Source organism: Cheilinus undulatus, linkage group 20 (genome assembly GCF_018320785.1).
Source record: "Cheilinus undulatus linkage group 20, ASM1832078v1, whole genome shotgun sequence".
NCBI classification, from domain to species: domain Eukaryota; kingdom Metazoa; phylum Chordata; class Actinopteri; order Labriformes; family Labridae; genus Cheilinus; species Cheilinus undulatus.
The window spans coordinates 11,228,071-11,246,354 of record NC_054884.1 but is presented as its reverse complement, the minus strand read 5'-3'; the positions used below and the strand labels follow the sequence as shown (position 1 = coordinate 11,246,354).

Below are 18,284 nucleotides of genomic sequence, written 5' to 3'. Positions count from 1 at the left end.
CATGTCCCTATGGTCCAATTATTTTACAGCTTTTTTGGGGGTACCATCAATTTTGTCCAGGCCAGTTTCATTATTGTGTTTTTTAAAATGATTCCATTGAACCACAGTTAAAAATCAATGTCTGATTTTCATGAGTTCATTTTCAGTCATTTTTTATTAACTTCAAGTTATTTTAGTGAGCATTGTGGGTTTTCTTTCTTTAACCAAAGGGTCCCATAATTTTGTCCATGTGTGAATAGTGAATAATTAACAGTTGTAAAGTAAACGCTTATGCTTAATATATATGATAATCTGACTGTTGCTCTAATAGGGTTTATGGTTGAAGTAAATAGCATATAGAATGAATGAACTACTAGCCTTCTGTATTGTGTTTGCATCAAAACTAGTAATATTACTGTACCCTTTAAGCCATTATGTTTTTTAAAATTCTCACAGTGCCTTCACTGGCTGCGCCTTCTTTCATTTAAATGTGTCTATGAGGGGAAGGTGTGCAGGCACTACAGGTGTTTGATGAAAGTGCATTAGCACTCAGAGACCTTTGCTTTTTGGGTGCCAAAGTGCACCAAAAAAATCAGCAAAGAGGTACATCATTGTGTTTTCCACTGGTGGGCTCCAAAATTAGTGCTAACTGAAAGCTCTTTACAGGGGCTTTAAATAAATATAGAAAAAACAATTAGGATATTTATCTATTAATATTCTTATAGAGGAAATGTTAAGTCAAATAAAATCAAAATCTACAACTATTTAAAAAATATTTCAGTTTACTCTTTACATGTGGGGCTTTACTTTAAAATAAAATAACATATTCTAATGTTGGTGAGTGCAACCTGCTGAGAACACACGTGGGTCTTCAGAGTGAAGATTACAGAGAGCTGTGAAGTCTATGGTCCAGCTCTTATCTAAATGTAAGTAAGCTAATGGTGTTAACTCTAGGAGGGCCTATGAACTCCAGTGAAAAAAAAAATCGATGATTATATGGACTTCTTGAACCCCTCGAACTCATCTGGCCTCACCGATTGAGGTAAAAAGCATTTTTATCATACAGATCTCACAGGCTCTCTCCTTGAGAATCTGGATTACCTGGCTTTACTAATCTACAGGTGGAGCAGTGCAGGTGACAGAGAACTTGTTTGGGCGGAGATTGTTATGCTAAAAGGAATCATAAAAAAATCCTTCACCTTTAATGTTTTATGGCGCTGTGAAGCAATTCAAGTTCAGTGTTACAGGTACTGGTGATAATTTTAAATGACCACAACAGCTCACAGGGACCTTGACTTAGTCTGCTGACTGAACACCGTTGAGGTACCAGAGGTGCAGTTAGACTGTCTGCGGTATTAATCCTGTTACAGAAGTCCCTCATAGAAATTCAAACAGACACCAATGGGAATCCAGAAAATGGAAATGGAAGACACAGATGCTACTCTGATGGAGAAGGGAAGGAAATCAGCAGCGTCCAAACCTCCAAACAAATATGAGAGGCTGTTTCAACCTTGTCTGGCTGAGATAGTGGGGACCATGTTCTTCGTATTCATCGGATGTGTGTCAGTCATTGAGAATGTGCCTGCAGCTGGACGGCTACAGCCAGCGCTGGTGCATGGACTGGCTGTTGCTGTGATGGTAGCCATCATGGATAAGATAAGGTAATTTTGTAGTAGTTTTAGTGTGAGTATTTTTTGTGCTTGCTTTGTTTTTTGTGCAAAAAATGCATCATATTTGACATATTTCAGACTGCTCTGACTGTTATATTACCCAGTTTGATTTTATATTTTCTTTGTTTCCTCTCTACCTAAAGTGGTTCCCATTTCAACCCTCCCTTCACTATTGCCATATACCTGTGTGGAGGCATGGAGCAGAGGCTGGTGATACCCTATTTGGTTAGCCAGCTGATTGGAGGAGTGCTGGGAGCTGGAATGGCCAAGGTTAGAGTGTGTGAGTGAGTGAGTGAGTGAGTGAGTGAATTGAGTGGACTTGAGTTAAGTTAAATTAAGATGAGTTGAGTGGAATTGAATTGAATTGAATAAGGAAAGGTTAAGTTAAGTTTAGTTAAGTTAAGTTAAGTCTGGTTTGATTAAGGTGAGTTGAGTTGAGTTGAAGTTGAATTGAATGAGGACAGGTTAAGTTTAGTTAAGTTCAGTCTGGTTGAGTTGAGTTGAGTTGAGGTAAGCTACGTCAGGTAAAGTTGATCTGCGCTGAATTGAATTAGGAAAGGTTGAGCTAAGTTTAGTTAAGTTAGGATAAGTTAAGTCTGATAAAGTTGAGCTGGGTTGAATTGAGTTTAACTGAATTAGTAAAAAGGTTAAGTTAAGTTTAGTTGAGTCTGGTAAAGCTGAGTTGAGTTGAATTAGGAAAGATTAGGTTAAGTAAGTTAAGTCTGGTTGAGTTAAGTTGGTTTAAGTTGAGTTTAGTTGAGATGAGTTGTTGAGTTGAGCCGAGTTGAGTTGAATTGAACTAGTAAAGGTTAAGTTTAGACTGATAAGTCTGGTTGAGTTGTGTTTTTAAGTTGAGTTGAGTTAAGTCAGGTAAAGTTGAGTTGAGTTGAGTTGTTCAGTTGAATTTAATTAGGAAAGGTTATGTTTGTTAAGTTTAGTCTGATTAAGTTGAGTTGAGTTGAATTAGGAAAAGTTTAGTTTTGTTTAGTTAAGTCTGGTTTAGTTGAATTGAGTTGAGTTGAGTTGAGTAAAATGAGTTAACATAAATTTAGTCCAGTTTACCTGCATTGTGTTGAGTAGAGTTGAGATGAGTCAAGTTGGGGCTAGGTTAGGTTAAGCTAAGTCAAGTCAGGTGAAGTTACTTAAAATTAAGTTCAATAAGATCAGTTAAATAAAGTTGAGTCAGGTTAAGTTAATTTGCAATGAGGTGATGTTTGTTGAGTTAAGCTGACTTACGTTAAATTAAGTTGAGCTGACTTAAGTCAGGATTAGGTTAGGGGTAGGTTAGGTTAGTTTAGGTTAGGTTAGGTTTACTCTAGTCATGTTAAATTACGTCAATAAAATCCAAGGGATGTCAAGTTGAGTTAAATCTAGTTAAGTGGAAAAAGAGCCAGCTCATTTTAGGACAGGCTAATTATAGTAAAACTAAGTTAATTCAAGTTTAGTCAAGTCACATTCAATAAGTTGGGCTAATCAAAATTACTGTATGTGAAATAATATTAATTTAAGATAAGTTATATTAGAGAGAGTCATATAACATTCTTTACTGTTCCCTGTTGCATGATGAACATCTTTAGTTGTTCTTTAACTTGCTGTGGGCACCCACTGTGCAATAACTCAAACTCTTGGCTCTTTTGGACACACATAGTATGCAATGTTGCATGTCCATTAATACCTTATTGATTAAAAGCTCACCCCACCTTCATTTCACAGGTGATGACCCCAGCAGAGCGATACATGAATGCCACAGGAGCAGCATTTGATATCATCAAATCAGAGAGTCAGCTGACAGGGGCCATCTTTGGGGAGGTGGCCATGACCTGCCTGGTTACCATGGTGGTGCTGCTGGTGGCAGTCAACCGCAAGACCAAAACCCCACTGGCTCCTTTCCTTGTGGGCTGCACTGTCATCATTAACATCCTGGCAGGGTGAGATAAAGGAGGGGCTCATCCATTGTGCGTCAGTCTTGCCTTAAGCTGTTACACTGGACTTTAGTGAAGGTCAGTTAGCAGCTACTTTCACTCAGAAAAAGCATAGTGTGCACGCAGAATATCATCTATTGCAGAAATTTATAATTAAATATAAGGGGGGAAATGTATGTTTTACAAAGGAAACTCAACTTGAACATGAACTCTGACCTTAACTGAGTCAAGATGATCTAAAACCTTTAAGTGTGACTAATACAGTGCCTGTGAAAAGTATTCACCCCCTTGGATATTTTATCCTATTACTGATTTTAGAAACCAATTATTGTCATATGGCTTAAATGTTTCAATGATAAGTTATTTCTTTTTGTGTTTTAGTGCTTTTTAGATGCGGTATTCAAGGATATTTAAAATCTTTTTTTTAAGGAATATTTCTTATCATGTCATATGTAAAGTATTTGATAATGATTTAGATTATATTATATTATATTTAGATTATATATCCTTTAAACTTTTGCTTTCGATTTATTTATTGATTGTTTAGGAGGATATATCATTTTATTTTTTGTTTGTTTTGTATTATTTTAATTTATCTTTTTGTTTTAGTTTTGTTTGTTACTTTTTGTTTATATATTATGTATGTTTTGTGCTATTATATTCTGTATAAAAAGATATTAAAAATCTTTTAAAGGGAATATTTCTTACCCGTGTAATACAATAATGTGAAAGATTATTTTCAGAATGTATTCTGTAATAAATAAAACTTCATGTAACTTTATTATTAAGATAATCTTTTTTAACTTTTGCTTTCAGTTTATTTATTTATTGGTTAGTAATATATATTATTTCAAATTTGATTTATTTGTTTATTTTGTATTTATTTTTATTCATCTGTTTGTTTTAGTTATTTTTTTTCTTTCTTTTTTTATTAATCTATTTATTTTTTAAGTCTGTATTTATTCATGACTTTATTTTTACGCAGGGGTGACGTTTCAGGGACGTGCCTGAACCCAGCCCGAGCTTTCGGTCCGGCTGTGATGGTGAACTACTGGACCTATCACTGGGTTTACTGGGTGGGGCCTGTGGGAGGGGGTCTGGTGGCCGCTGCTCTGCTCAGGTGAGAGAGACCCCCCCCCCACACCACCACGACCACCACCTATTTTTCTGTCCGTTTGAATAAAACCAACATTGTCTAGTGAGCTCCACACCAACGTTAACAATGTGTCTCTTTGTTTTCAGGCTCCTTCTCGGGGATGAAGAGTTACGAGTGGTTATGAAAACATAACAGCCTGCCTGTGTGTTGACTTTTTTATATGGAGACGTCATAAAAACTGTAAACTGTCTGTGTAATGATACAACGGAACGCAGTCGATCCATGCAATGATGACATGTGATCACTGTGATTTTCTTGTCTTTTCTTTAAATGTCAAACTTTATTCGATCCTTATCTTGTGGATTCTTTGTTTTGAATTAAAGTTGTGAACACATATAGTTTTTTATTTGTGCCCTTGGCACTAAAAAAAATGTGCATGTATGAAGACGCATGACAAAAGACACAAACGACAGTAGGCAGGGGCAGTATGAATTTTAGGCGGCATGCAATTTGATTTTTATTTCATTTTCAAAACGATTGACATGCTCAATTGTTGCAGTCTGCATCCTGCACTTCTGGCAGTTTAGCGGTATTTATCAGAGAGAGCCAGAGAGACGCAGGTCAGGAATTTATCCAGGGAACAATGGACCTCAGGGGTGAAGTCATTCGGGTACATCATGGCCATCACCACAAGAATGCAGTGGGACAGGATCTGCGGATAGAAAAAAAATGTCTTACAGCCCGAAATCCAAATTTTGAGAATCATCTTCTCAATATTTAAAAAAAAAATGAAATTTCCCCTCAGTTGTTTACATTAAAATGAAATAATTTTCTTCCATAGTTCAAATTTCTTTAATACAAATGCGTAATTTGTGCGTAAAATCAATTCTGCTCGTGCGTAAATCACATCGATAGGCGCATTTATAGCCCGGATCTCAGTCATGGAGTCAGAGTAAAGGATTTAATATGTCACTGACTCACCCTGAAGTTGGCCGGATCCACCTTAATATTGAAGGCGTGCTGCTCGCTCAGGTCCAGTAAGCCGCTGGTCAAGTCGTCTATCTTGGACACGGCCAGAGCAATTCCACCCATCACCTTCTTTCCGTGGGTCTTCACGGGGGCAGAGTTGTAGCTCAAATCGGGCCAGTGGGAGAAGTAGGTCTTGGTCTGGGGATAGACCCAGAACATCCTGTGGGATTATCATTAGTAGTAGTATTAACAAACTATAAGGATAGGAGTATTTTCCTTCTCTCCATTGATAGTTGACTTCAAATTATTAAAATTTACATCAAACGCATTCACCTGATTGTAAATTTATAAAAAGAAAAAAAAAAGAAATAACATTACCACATATCAATTTAAAAAAAAAAAAAGATAACAGACGACATGAAGGTAGCACGTACCTGTTAAGACCCTCAGTGCCGATGGCATCTGCAGACTTGGAGATTTTGCTCCACAGTGCCCTGACTGTGGCCTTGTCTTTTTCAGTCAAACTCATGTTGTCTCGGTTGTCTTGCCTGAGTCGTATGGTGATCTCTACGGCCACTTTGGACCTCCATTTAAATTCAGTTGCTTCACGAGTCCCACCCACAAGAAAGGATGCCAAGCCGCGCGCGTTGACGCAGATCGGGGCCTTCTGCGAGTCTGATAGAAACTATCAGCAGCTCACATCGTGGGTGGCGATTGGCACAGGCTTTAATGTATGACGAGTCCAAAAATTAAAGATTGTCAGGAGTTAAAGGAGTGACGCAGAATTTCTCTGAGGGTATCTCAGGTCACCGTAGACTCGTGCAGAAGATGTAACTGCGTAAAATTACGCACCAGATTATAACTTCAAGTTTTATATTGATAACTCTCATCAAAAGGGTAGATCACAAAATTGATCATTTACAATAAGTAAGAAAAACACAAAATCGTGAAACTGATGAAGCTCTTAGATATACAGTGCTTAAAACATTTATTAGACCACCCTAACCCTAACCAAAGTAAGGTTTATGCCACAGCTGCTCTAAATTAACAGCATTGGTGATTACCAAAATCATTTTTGATGGTTCTGCAATGGTTAATGCACCAATATGTAGAAGCTCTTTAACCAAAATGATATTTTTAATGCTAAAATAGAATTAATATTGTTATCCATGAATTTTCAAATTGACTGATTTGCAAAAAAACCTGAAAAAATAGTAAAGCACATTAATATTTCTTGATGAATATGTCAAATTATAGTTATTTACTTGCATTCCTGAACAGAAAAATGAGTTTTAGTGGTTGAATGTTATGCTTGATTCATTTCTGACTTCTCAGAGAAGCCCAGTGAGCCGGCTTTGATTTGGGTGAATTCAGTTTGAAATCCCTCATTCCTGTCCAAAATGGTAAAATGTGGAGAGCTCACTGAAAATGAAAGAGTCTGCATTAAAGGTGCAGTGTGTAATATTTAGCCTAGTAGCATTTAGTAAAACAAACAAACTTGGTAAAATGAAACATGATGTCTATAGGTAGGTCTATCCTAATCAGTGTTTATCCACCTGAAAAAAATGTGTTTTTTTAATATTAACTCAGAATAAGCAGTCTATTCATACATGGGGAGGGTCCCCTCCAGGGGCGCCGCCATCTTGAATTTTTGCATTTTGCATGTTTCTCTGGTGAAAATTGTGGCAACCGGTGGGATTTTTAAAAAAGAGTATCTGTGATTTGGTCGCTTCTGTGGCGCCATAGAAACATGCAAAATGCAAAAATTCAAGATGGTGGCGCCCGTGGAGGGGACCCTCCCCATGTATGAATAGACTGCTTATTCTGAGTTGATATTTAAAAAAAACACACACATTTTTTTCAGGTGGATAAACACTAATTAGGATAGACCTACCTATAGACATCATGTTTCATTTTACTGTTTGTTTGTTTTATTAAATGCTAATAGGCTAAATACTACACAATGCACCTTTAAAGCACTTCATGATGCTGGATGGTCTTTGGACAAATATGACAGCTGGTCTAATAAATTTGTTGAGCACTGTGTGACATGTCATGAAATATGCATAGAATTTCAAAATAAAGCGCCATTTCAGTTTCAAATGTAAACATGAATGTGCAAAAGTCTCAGGCCACCTTTGTCGCACCATTCTTTCTGGAAAGAGCCAGAATGGGAGTGGTTTAATTTTCAAGCACGACCAAGACCAAGCAGACAGCTAATGCCGTGTGTATATAAATTTATATATATCTATATACACACACTGTCAAACAATATGAAATAGTTCTTTCAAAACACTGCATTGCTGATTGTAAAACCTCTTCTTTGGCATTTGATTTTGCAAATATCCTTACTTCCTAAAGCTGCAGATATTCAGTGACTGTTAGCAAAGGCCCATTTAGAGGTGAAGTAAACGTGGGAGATGGTCTTAAATGTCATTGTTTACAGCACAGGCTGTTGATCTTTAACTGGATGGGTCACTCACAGTTCCCACCTTAAATTCTGATTTTTTTTTTCTTTTCTTTTTCTGTAGACAGTTGAAAATTAAGAATATAGATTTTGGGGTTGTGATAGACTGCATAATTATTTAATTGTAACATATGTTGTTTTTAAAATTTTAATTTGTATTTTGACTCTATTAGTTAATTTGTATGTTGAGGGCCCAAATTTCTCATACTTTATGATGTGATCATTTTTGTGTTTAATATACAAAGTGTTTACTTTTCTTATTTGACTCATTTTGATATAATTATTCATCATTGCTTAAGCCGTCTTCAAAAACTGAGCAACTATACGAGAAGGTGTCTAATGAGAGAGACCACCAAGACACCAATGACTACTCTGAAGGAGTTACAAGCTTCAGCAGCTGAATACAACTGTTGCCTGGGTTCTTCACCAGCAAAAGCTTTATGGGAGAGGGTCAAAGAAAAAGCCACTGTTGATGAAAACTCTGTTTAATTTTGACTGGAGTTCACCTAAAGGCATGTGGGAGACCCCATGGTCAAGTGGAAGAAAGTTCTTTGGTCTGATGAGACAAAAATGGTGCTTTATGACAATCAGACAAGGCACTTTGTTTGGCAGACATCAAACACTGCACATGACCACAAACACACCTCTGTGAAGCTTGGTGGCGGCAGCATCATGCTGTGAGGATGCTTCCCAGCAGCCAGACCTATCCACACAGACTTAGTGCTGTGATTACAGCCAAAGGTGCATCTACTAAATACTGACTTGAAGCGGGGCAGGGGGCATCCAGGAAGAGGTGCTTATCCTAATAAAACCCAAGCATGATTAGTGGGTGCATTTCCACATCCACTTATAGGCCGAGGCTGCTCTGTGCATGGGACATTTAACCGGCTTTGTCCAATAAAAGGCAGGTTAAATTCTGTTTAAGGCCCTTTTGCTTTAATTTTGACCCCTTATGGTGGTGTTAATATTTCCAGGAGTGTGTTGCACATGTGAAAAGGGCTTGGAATTATTTCATTGTCATGCCGTGATTAATGAAAAGTTTTTAAAAAGACCAGACACATAAAACCTTCAGTTTTAAGTTGTTACATACAAGAATAAATTGCTTGCAAAAACTAACTGGTTACATGTTTTCTTCCAAAAACACAGTTTATATCAAACACACCTTAAGGAAAACCAAACAGTTGTGATGCAATTTCACTCTAAGACAGTGTTAATCAACCCTGCTCAGCCAAAGAGCCTAATTGTTGAAAAATACCTTTGCAAGACCCACATTGAAAGTGGTGGAAAAATGAATTATAGTGGTAATAAAAATAAGTTAAAGCTGGTAAAAGAGCGGTAGAAATGTGGCTAGAAATGGGTGACTGGAGAAAATAGGCATAAAATGGCAAAAACTGGGTGAATAGTCACAAAAAAATGGAAAGAGAAGTGGCAGAAATGTGTGAGAAGTGACAAAAAATGTGTTATAGGTGGCAAAAATGGTCATAAAGTGGCAAAAAAGTTGGCAAAAAAATGAGTGAAAAGTGTTTAAAATGGGCAAAAAGCAGAAAAAAGGTGAGGGAAAGCGATATTTAATAGCAAGAGGCAGCTTAAAAGGGAAAAATGCAAATTGCAAAAAGCAGGATACAAGTGGCAAAAAAAGGCAGAAAGTGGCAAAAAGAAGAGGCAAAAGTGGGCTAAAAGCAGCAAAAAATGATTAAAAGTGACAAAAAATGAATTTAATGGCAATGGAGACATACACATAATAAAGGCTGACAATTAAATTTGACAATTAAAGCCTTCTGTATATGTGTGGGAAACAAACTGATTAATGTGACCTGCAATGGATAATTTCTGAGGTCAAAGTTCACCTTTTTAAAGGTTTCCTGGGGGGATAATATTTAAAATTAAGGCATAAAAGAGCCACAAATCATGACAAAAGAGCCACACGTTCTCACGTGCTCTACGATATTTTCATTTTAGTGCCTCAGGGCATCTTGTGGTTAAATGCAAGCATTTTAACAGTACACCTGCAACATAGAGCTTTAAGGATAAGAGAGAGGGGACTAGAGTGAGAAAATGAGAAATATTGGATGTAGTGGAAAAAGTCACAGCAGAGAGGAAACCCACCACCTCTTTTTTATTTTTTGCATTTCTTGGATTTAGCTGAACTTTTTGGCTAAACTCAGACCCCCTGGACTTTGAAGCTGTAGGACTAACATACACACTTGTTTGCATTGTTGTCTCATCATCTACAGAGACGATTTACTTTATTTTCAGTAAGTTCAAAACAAGTTTGAACTTTGGAACAGGGCTTTCTCTGTGTCTGCAGTCATATTTTTATGGGGCTAAATGTTACTTTCGAATGAAAAATTATATGCATAACCTTTATCAGCAGCTAAAAGTCCACTTGATTAAACATATGTGGGTTTTGGCAGTGCATGCCTGGGTGGAGGGGGCGCTGCTGCAGATAACACCAGTGTGCTTCTTCAGATAACACTGGCATGAAGGACTGCTGCTGCTGCTTGGCAAATTCAATTGCATTAAGTGAAGTTTAAAAATGACATAGGCATAAATGGATTAGAGCAGGCCTGATGATTCCTACCAACACATATTCATGGCTCTAACAAAGTCTGCAAACTAGAAAGATGAGATCATCTAAACATGACTGAAAACATTGTTTAGAGTCAATAAATAATGCTGGCAGTAAAATCAAATCAAATAAATATATAAAGGACAGCAATCACATTGTATAGCGTCTATTGTGGCCCTGTTATGACATGAAAAGTTTGCTAACCTTCATAGTTTCTTCACAATCACAGGAGTTCAATCCAACTTGTCCATATATAGCTCATTTAAGCCGTAATTGATACGGCATGCTTTTAGAATTAGAATAATTTTAAGAGAACCAAAGAGTGGACACCAATAGCTGGCGTTTCTGTGAATATTAAGGATGATAATAACAAAAGGTTCCAGAAATTTCTCGAGGGGTCAAAGCGTTATCAGAGACCCTCACCCTGGGGAGGGGTTAGCTTCCAAACATTTAAATAGACGGGGGTCCCACTGTGGTAGCATTCAGTCTTTTCTTCTAAGTCTGAGCTCAAATAAACAATATGGTTGTGTGGACGGAGCAGGAGCGCAGCATCATCAACGGCATCTTTGGCGGCTTGAACTATGAAGACATCGGGCCCAAGGCTCTGTGCAGGTGCGGCACAGCTCCAACAGCTTTGATTTGAACAGGAACTTTATATGTTTACAATAATTGTTCTTTATGTTCTTCCTCTCCAGGTGTCTGATCGTTTACCCCTGGACTCAGAGGTATTTCGGTGCCTTTGGTAACCTCTACAACGCCGAGGCCATCAAGACCAACCCCAACATCGCAAAGCACGGCGTCACTGTGCTGCACGGTCTGGACCGGGCCGTGAAGAACATGGACAACATTAAGAGCACCTATGCCGAGCTGAGCGTGCTGCACTCCGAGAAGCTGCACGTGGACCCCGACAACTTCAAGGTGAGGATTTTTTTTTTTTTTTAATTTACGTTTTAAACCACTTTCCATCTCCTTAAATCCAATTTATAATTTCATCCCCAAATATGAAGATGCAAATATAGCAAAGGATATTTTTCTATTCTACAATCATTAAAACCTACAGATTTCACCTTTAACCATAACTGATATCACAACTGCATTAAATGCAATGCACTTCTAAGATTGCAGTACATAAAGAGAGGATTTTTATTTCTTTTTCAGCTCCTGTCTGACTGCCTGACCATCGAGATCGCCGCAAAAATGGGAAAGGACTTCACAGCAGAGACGCAGGCCGCCTTTCAGAAGTTCCTGGCTGTTGTGGTGTCCGCTCTGGGAAAACAGTACCACTAAATGTGCAACAGCAGAACGCCCAAAGGAGGCCTAAAGTGTTTTCTGTGTCTCTTGTTGTCAAAAAATAAAGGCACACTTAAGCAAAACTACTTGTCGCTTGTCTATTGTTTTGATCCAACTTGTGCGTAATTACGCACAGCACTTTATTACACATGTAGGTTTTGCAGTATGAAAACAAGATGCAAAGCAAAATCACACACTCAAACAGTATGTTTTCCTTTTCATAAAGGTAATCATTTTCAAATAAATAAAAAATGAGCTCATTATTTCCCTTTATATGACTACAGTGAATTTGATTGCTATCCTTAGGCGTCATTTTACGTAGAAGATTAATTTAATTCATGAAAACAAAGTATTCTAACATCACGTGTCCATTAGAAGCGAATGCTTAGATCCCAGTGAGAATAAATGATCTTTAATATTTGTCAGAATAAAAAACTTGATCCTTCTGGAGCTTGAGCTTGAGCCAGACTTAATGACCATGCTGACACGCCTAAAACTCTTGATTCGAGTCCAGCTCCAGTATTTGGCACCCTTATGGGCCTGTAACAAACCGATAAAACATTTCTGGGGGAATTTCAGATTAATCTCCAACTCTTCATCTCTAGCCTATCACAGGCCACAACACCCTCAGAATGGTCAGCGTTTAAAGTATTTAAATAGATGGTCTGTAGTCATAAAAAAAAACATTCAGCCTTTTCTTTCGAGTCTGAAGCAAAACAAAGAAGAGTCACCATGGTTGAGTGGACTGACAAGGAGCGCAGCATCATCAAAGGCATCTTTGGCAGCATGGACTACAACCAAATGGGGCCGAGGGCTCTGATCAGGTGTGAAAGCCATCCTCTACCGAGCTGGTAGGATTTCAACAGCCAACCTTTGCCCTAAAACTTTATTTTCCTCCTCCCCAGGTGTCTGATCGTTTACCCCTGGACTCAGAGGTATTTCGGTAGCTTTGGTAACCTCTGCAGCATCGATGCCATCAAGTCCAACGACAAAATCGCAAAGCATGGCGTCACTGTGCTGCGCGGTCTGGACCGGGCCCTGGACAACATGGACAACATTAAGAGCACCTATACCGAGCTGAGCGTGCTGCACTCCGAGAAGCTGCACGTGGACCCGGACAACTTCAAGGTGAGTTTTACAGATTTCTCTCGCTTTAAAATGAGCACATGAAAAACATCCACAAACATGTGTGGTGCAACCTAAAGACACAAATCCACCCAGAGAACAAGCATGATCTTAAATGGAAATCATGTCAGCATGTGCATGAAAACAAACGGCAAAAAAGGAAGAAAAATATTCATGATGCCATAAAATAAAATGCTTTTCATGATCATTTTCAGCTTCTGTCTGACTGCCTGTGCATCGAGATCGCTGGAAAAATGGGGTCTGACTTCACAGCAGAAAAACATGCTGCCTATCAGAAGTTTATGTCTGTTGTGGTGTCCGCTCTGGGAAGACAGTACCACTAAACTTGGCAAAGCAATACAACAAGACGGCAGCTCACGTCTGTCATGTGTCAACTGAATAAAGAAATAAAAGCAAACTGAGGAAAAGTTATGTCGTTGTCCCTTTTTTTCTTTAATTTGGTTTATGCGTAATTACGCACGATGCATTGAAAGAAAGAGATGACGACAGCTCAAGGCTTTACAAGACACATTAAAGTTAGTTGTTTAAAAAATATCACCAGCTGCAAAATAAATTAATATATGTATTGTAATGTCAATATATTCCACCTTCTGCAAAAATATCTCACCTAAAAGGAAAACTAATAGTGTTACCTTCCGCAAGAATTATTTGGTATTTAAGTGGATATGAACATTTGTTATCTTAGATCTGAGTAACCAGCAGGCCTTTGGAGAATTTCTGGGTTATCTACTCCTCATTTCAGACCTAAAGCATCCCCCTCCCTGTCGCCCATTCCTTCAGGGTGGGGTACACTGATAGCTTAAATAGACTGGTGTGGAGCTGCACGAGCATTGAGCTTTTCCCTTCAAGCTTGAGCTTAAACAAGAGTCATCATGGTTGAGTGGACTGACCAGGAGCGCAGCATCATCAACAGCATCTTTGCCAGCTTGGACTATGATGACATCGGGCCCAAGGCTCTGTGCAGGTGCGAAAACCAACGATCATGAGGAGAACAACAAGTTTCACACGAGGAGTATTCAACATTAATGAAGTGTTATTAACGCAGTCGTTCCTCCTCCCCAGGTGTCTGATCGTTTACCCCTGGACTCAGAGGTATTTCGGTGGCTTTGGTAACCTCTACAACGCCGAGGCCATCAAGTCCAACCCCAACATCGCACAGCATGGCACCATTGTGCTGCACGGTCTGGACCGGGCCCTGAAGAACATGGACAACATTAAGAACACCTATGCCGAGCTGAGCGTGCTGCACTCCGAGAAGCTGCACGTGGACCCCGACAACTTCAAGGTGAGGTTTCATGAAGCATTATCTAGAATTTTCTAAACCACTTCCCATCTCTAAAAAAACGAGCAATGACGCAAATACACGAACGATGTTTTTCTTACTTTCCTTTCTGAAATCCTTAAAAGGGGGAAATGTCTGAATCCTCGTTTTACCTTTGAACATGATGACGTCACTGAATATGAAACAAACTTAAAAATACATTGAATTGAAGAGCAGGGAAACCATAACTCATATCAACAAGCAAAAGTTGCAAAGCATGGGGATTTTACGCTATTTTCAAGGACGCCTAATAAACCCATACACGTTCCATGAACGATAACACTCCTATGAAGCATTTCTTCTATTTCGCTCATCTCCTCCAGCTCCTGGCTGACTGCCTGACCATCTGCATCGCCGCAAAAATGGGTAAAGACTTCACAGCTGAAACGCAGGCTGCCTTTCAGAAGTTCCTGTCCGTTGTGGTGTCCGCTCTTGGAAGACAGTACCACTAAATCTTCAACAGAGTGACTTCAAAAGGAGACCTGCGGTCTTCTTTCACCTCAAAACAAAGAAATAAAGCCACAGTGAAGCAAAGCTTGTTCTTGTCTCTGTTGTTTTCCTTTGTTGGTGCGTAATTACACACGGCGCTCGATTACAACAATGCTTTGGCATCGATTCAAGCTAGAAATAGGCATAATCATTGTGTTCATTAAAAACATTATCAGAAAAAATGAAAAAGTGAGCAGGTTGTTTTCTATAATGGGGTTAATTGAGGGAAAACAGTGCAGGAATTCAGAAATCTTTGCGTAATTTTTGCTGAGAACATGATTCTGATGGAGACGATCCAGAATTTCTCCAATATGAGTTTAGAAGAAAGTCTTTGGTGTCAGCTGAGGACGGAGAGGTTATCAGTATAAAGTCTTGTTTTTCCTGTGATGTTCCATTTGACTATCTTTGACTGCAACTCGAATATAAACTAGATAAGCGCCTCAGCTGGAGGGGTGGCACTCAGAGCCACATAAGGACACTTACTCACTAAAATAGGCAACGTGACCTCATTTCAAACGGCAATACTTAACCACCACTCAAGCGTACATAGAAACAAAGACAAAAGTCATTTCATTAGAAATAAATAAATAAACATATACGGTGCTTAACAAATGTATTAGACCACCCTAACCCTAACCAAAGTAAGGTTTATGCCACAGCTGCTCTAAATTAACAGCATTGGTGATTACCAAAATCATTTTTGATGGTTCTGCAATGGTTAATGCACCAATATGTAGAAGCTCTTTAACCAAAATGATATTTTTAATGCTAAAATAGAATTATTATTGTTATCCATGAATTTTCAAATTGACTGATTTACAAAAAAACTGAAAAAATAGTAAAGCACATTAATATTTCTTGATGAATATGTCAAATTATAGTTATTTACTTGCATTCCTGAACAGAAAAATGAGTTTTAACGGTTGAATGTTATGCTTGATTATTTTCTGACTTCTCGGAGAAGCCCAGTGAGCCGGCTCTAATTTCGGTGAGTTCAGTTTGAAATTCCTCATTCCTGTTCGAAATGGTAAAACGTGGAGAGCTCAGTGAAAGTGAAAGAGTCTGCATTAAAGCACTTCATGATGCTGGATGGTCTTTGAGACAAATATGACAGGTGGTCTGATAAATTTGTTAAGCGCTGTATATGTATGTTTTTCACAAAACTTTCACATTCACTATGGTTTGTTCTTTTTAATGTTCTGCATAAAAATAGACAACATAACACAGTTGCCATCAAATAAGACCATGCAAGCTGATTTTTCTACATGCATGCATTCTTCAATATTTTTTTAAGACATTTTTATCAACTACATGGCAAATCCAGCAGGGGGCTGTCACACAGGCGTTATAGATTTTTTTTCCAAGAGATAGATTTTATCTTGACTCACTGCACAGTAAATTTGCCTGAGTAGATTTTACTCAAATTGAGTACAATTTTACTCTGAAAATATAACATTTGGTCCCAGCCTATTTGGAGTGAAATTCACTCTGCTTGCAGAGTGATGTTTTCAGAGTTGTTTTTACTCTAAAAGGTGTTATTTAACTCTAAATGATGATTATGTACTCCACGATGAACATAATAAAAACAACTCTTCGGCAATTGTACTCACTACAGAGTAATTCAGACCATATTTTATTCATTATAGAGCTGTTTTTTCTCAATTTAGTGTTCTATTTAGTCCTTTCAGAACTGTTTTTCATTCCTTATAGAAATGTTTCTACTCATTACGGAACATTTTCTACTCCATATAGAATTGGTTAATGGTTATGTAGAGCTGTATCTTACTCTAAATAGACTGATCTTCCTCTTTATATAGAGCTACATTTTCCTCTTAATAGAAATTTGCCTTTCCATTTATAAATGGCATAACAAAATAGGTGTTTTTGCCTATACATATCAAACAGTGTTCTAATATTACAGAAACAATTGTGATGAACATATGACTAGAACTCAGGAGCAGAGCAGGAGACAAGGTGGTAAAGTTCAAGAAGTTTATTTGAAAACAATAGTGCAAATGATGGTGAATAGCACTGGCAGAGAGATGGAGGTGCTGCAGAAAAAGAGGACAAATGAAGTTGGACAAGGCAAAAAAAAAAAAAAAACACTGAAAAATTACCAGTTTTTTCAAAGGTTGAAGATGAGTTACCTGACTAGAAACTGTAGTACAACGGTGTCTGAAGGTTCATCACCAGGTGTGGAGATCTTGATTGCCAAGGATTATCTGCAGCTGGGACACCTAATGAGCTGCAGCTGTTACCGTCAATGAGTAACGCCAGCTGAGCTGGAACTTAAGTGGGTGTGGTTAAAAGTTTTACTCCAGCAGAATTTACTCTGTGTTTTTACTCCAACTCTCAGGGTGGCTGGTTATTTTTTTACTATTTTTGAGTAAAATACTTTTTACTCTGGAAAAATAACTCCCCACATTTTCCTGTGTGGTGGACTCCAATATCTGCCTATTTTTTCTTTCTCAGTTAACCTATTTTTGCCAAGTTAAAGCAATTTCTGCCATATTTTAACTCCTTTTAACACTATTTATGCCCATTTTCCCACCTTAAGCCATTTTTATCAATTTTTTTGCCACTGCCAACCCATTTTTGCTTCTTTTAAAAATCCAATTTCAACACCTTTTCCACCATTTTTTGCCATTATTAACCCATTTTAGCCATTTCTATTCAATTTGAATTCTTTTTTTAACAAAAGGGATTTACATTGTTAAGAAGGTTATTTACTACATGAATGGTTAAAAAAGATATTTCTTTCTTTGATTAGAGTGGTTATTTTTTAAGGTTAAATATGAAATATGGATATCAGCTTAACTTTACAATGGACCATGGTTTTGCTGACCTCCATGGGCCCCCAGTTTGGCTGAATGCCAGAAAGCTCTCCCATTCATCCCTCTTTATGGACGGCCTTGTCTGCACATGACTATTCTAAATTGTGCATGGCTGTGTTCAACCACCTTCAGGTACAGTGGGGGTCCTCGGTCTCCTGCACCTTTATTTTGGGGGTCAGGACTCTAAAAAGGTTGAGAACCACTGCCTTAGAGAATGCCTCGGTGTTTTCTGTACACACTCAAATGGCCCTGTTAATGGGCACCATTGGCAGAGCTAAGCGGTGGCTTAAAAGGCTTAAGCCCTCATAAGTTTTTTCCTTTTAAATCTTCAGGTTATTAATGAAACAAAAAAGGATGATGAAAAACAACTAGACCTAATAAACAGATAAATAAATAAAGACAAACACATCATACACTGTGGAGGATTAACCATCTCTGAAAGGAGATGCTCATTAATCCTATTTGTCTTCTAAAGAGGAAATAAAAAACATAAAGACTTTGATCAGTCCATAAACTTCGTAAAATATTTTGA

At 38.1% G+C, this 18,284-nt stretch overlaps 5 protein-coding genes across 5 annotated transcripts; 4 read left to right on the top strand and 1 right to left on the bottom strand.

Annotated features, from left to right (window-relative positions):
- Positions 1-1,380: 1,380 nt before the first annotated feature.
- aqp8a.2 (aquaporin 8a, tandem duplicate 2) lies at positions 1,381-5,061 on the top strand. The gene is made up of 5 exons (XM_041815574.1): positions 1,381-1,640; positions 1,793-1,919; positions 3,363-3,577; positions 4,557-4,691; positions 4,814-5,061. Exons 1-5 carry the CDS (start codon positions 1,381-1,383, stop codon positions 4,857-4,859), a joined length of 783 nt encoding a protein of 260 aa, XP_041671508.1. The 3' UTR covers positions 4,860-5,061.
- Positions 5,062-5,155: 94 nt separating this feature from the next.
- hbae5 (hemoglobin, alpha embryonic 5) lies at positions 5,156-6,235 on the bottom strand. The gene is made up of 3 exons (XM_041815575.1): positions 6,071-6,235; positions 5,649-5,856; positions 5,156-5,379 (listed from the first exon to the last, which is right to left on the bottom strand). Exons 1-3 carry the CDS (start codon positions 6,163-6,165, stop codon positions 5,251-5,253), a joined length of 432 nt encoding a protein of 143 aa, XP_041671509.1. The 5' UTR covers positions 6,166-6,235; the 3' UTR covers positions 5,156-5,250.
- A 4,893-nt stretch (positions 6,236-11,128) lies between these two features.
- LOC121528668 (hemoglobin subunit beta-1-like) lies at positions 11,129-12,063 on the top strand. The gene is made up of 3 exons (XM_041816204.1): positions 11,129-11,284; positions 11,368-11,590; positions 11,831-12,063. The coding sequence occupies exons 1-3, from the start codon at positions 11,193-11,195 to the stop codon at positions 11,957-11,959; spliced, it is 444 nt and encodes a 147-aa protein (XP_041672138.1). The 5' UTR covers positions 11,129-11,192; the 3' UTR covers positions 11,960-12,063.
- A 564-nt stretch (positions 12,064-12,627) lies between these two features.
- On the top strand, positions 12,628-13,519 carry LOC121528666 (hemoglobin subunit beta-1-like). Its single transcript, XM_041816202.1, has 3 exons — positions 12,628-12,786; positions 12,868-13,090; positions 13,303-13,519. The coding sequence occupies exons 1-3, from the start codon at positions 12,695-12,697 to the stop codon at positions 13,429-13,431; spliced, it is 444 nt and encodes a 147-aa protein (XP_041672136.1). The 5' UTR covers positions 12,628-12,694; the 3' UTR covers positions 13,432-13,519.
- Positions 13,520-13,655: 136 nt separating this feature from the next.
- On the top strand, positions 13,656-14,963 carry LOC121528667 (hemoglobin subunit beta-2-like). The gene is made up of 3 exons (XM_041816203.1): positions 13,656-14,072; positions 14,171-14,393; positions 14,753-14,963. Exons 1-3 carry the CDS (start codon positions 13,981-13,983, stop codon positions 14,879-14,881), a joined length of 444 nt encoding a protein of 147 aa, XP_041672137.1. The 5' UTR covers positions 13,656-13,980; the 3' UTR covers positions 14,882-14,963.
- The last annotated feature ends 3,321 nt before the right edge of the window (positions 14,964-18,284 follow it).

Excerpts from the sequence above, each read along its gene's own strand:
- LOC121528666 (XM_041816202.1), top strand. The coding sequence starts at position 12,695 with ATGGTTGAGTGGACTGACAAGGAGCGCAGCATCATCAAAGGCATCTTT. Across the intron at positions 12,787-12,867 it reads GGGCCGAGGGCTCTGATCAG|GTGTCTGATCGTTTACCCCT; the intron begins GTGTGAAAGCCA and ends CCTCCTCCCCAG. Across the intron at positions 13,091-13,302 it reads TGGACCCGGACAACTTCAAG|CTTCTGTCTGACTGCCTGTG; the intron begins GTGAGTTTTACA and ends GATCATTTTCAG.
- LOC121528668 (XM_041816204.1), top strand. The coding sequence starts at position 11,193 with ATGGTTGTGTGGACGGAGCAGGAGCGCAGCATCATCAACGGCATCTTT. Across the intron at positions 11,285-11,367 it reads GGGCCCAAGGCTCTGTGCAG|GTGTCTGATCGTTTACCCCT; the intron begins GTGCGGCACAGC and ends CTTCCTCTCCAG. Across the intron at positions 11,591-11,830 it reads TGGACCCCGACAACTTCAAG|CTCCTGTCTGACTGCCTGAC; the intron begins GTGAGGATTTTT and ends TTTCTTTTTCAG.
- aqp8a.2 (XM_041815574.1), top strand. The coding sequence starts at position 1,381 with ATGGGAATCCAGAAAATGGAAATGGAAGACACAGATGCTACTCTGATG. Across the intron at positions 1,641-1,792 it reads GCCATCATGGATAAGATAAG|TGGTTCCCATTTCAACCCTC; the intron begins GTAATTTTGTAG and ends CTCTACCTAAAG. Across the intron at positions 4,692-4,813 it reads GTGGCCGCTGCTCTGCTCAG|GCTCCTTCTCGGGGATGAAG; the intron begins GTGAGAGAGACC and ends CTTTGTTTTCAG.
- hbae5 (XM_041815575.1), bottom strand. The coding sequence starts at position 6,165 with ATGAGTTTGACTGAAAAAGACAAGGCCACAGTCAGGGCACTGTGGAGC. Across the intron at positions 5,857-6,070 it reads GGCACTGAGGGTCTTAACAG|GATGTTCTGGGTCTATCCCC; the intron begins GTACGTGCTACC and ends ATAATCCCACAG. Across the intron at positions 5,380-5,648 it reads TGGATCCGGCCAACTTCAGG|ATCCTGTCCCACTGCATTCT; the intron begins GTGAGTCAGTGA and ends TTCTATCCGCAG.
- LOC121528667 (XM_041816203.1), top strand. The coding sequence starts at position 13,981 with ATGGTTGAGTGGACTGACCAGGAGCGCAGCATCATCAACAGCATCTTT. Across the intron at positions 14,073-14,170 it reads GGGCCCAAGGCTCTGTGCAG|GTGTCTGATCGTTTACCCCT; the intron begins GTGCGAAAACCA and ends CCTCCTCCCCAG. Across the intron at positions 14,394-14,752 it reads TGGACCCCGACAACTTCAAG|CTCCTGGCTGACTGCCTGAC; the intron begins GTGAGGTTTCAT and ends CATCTCCTCCAG.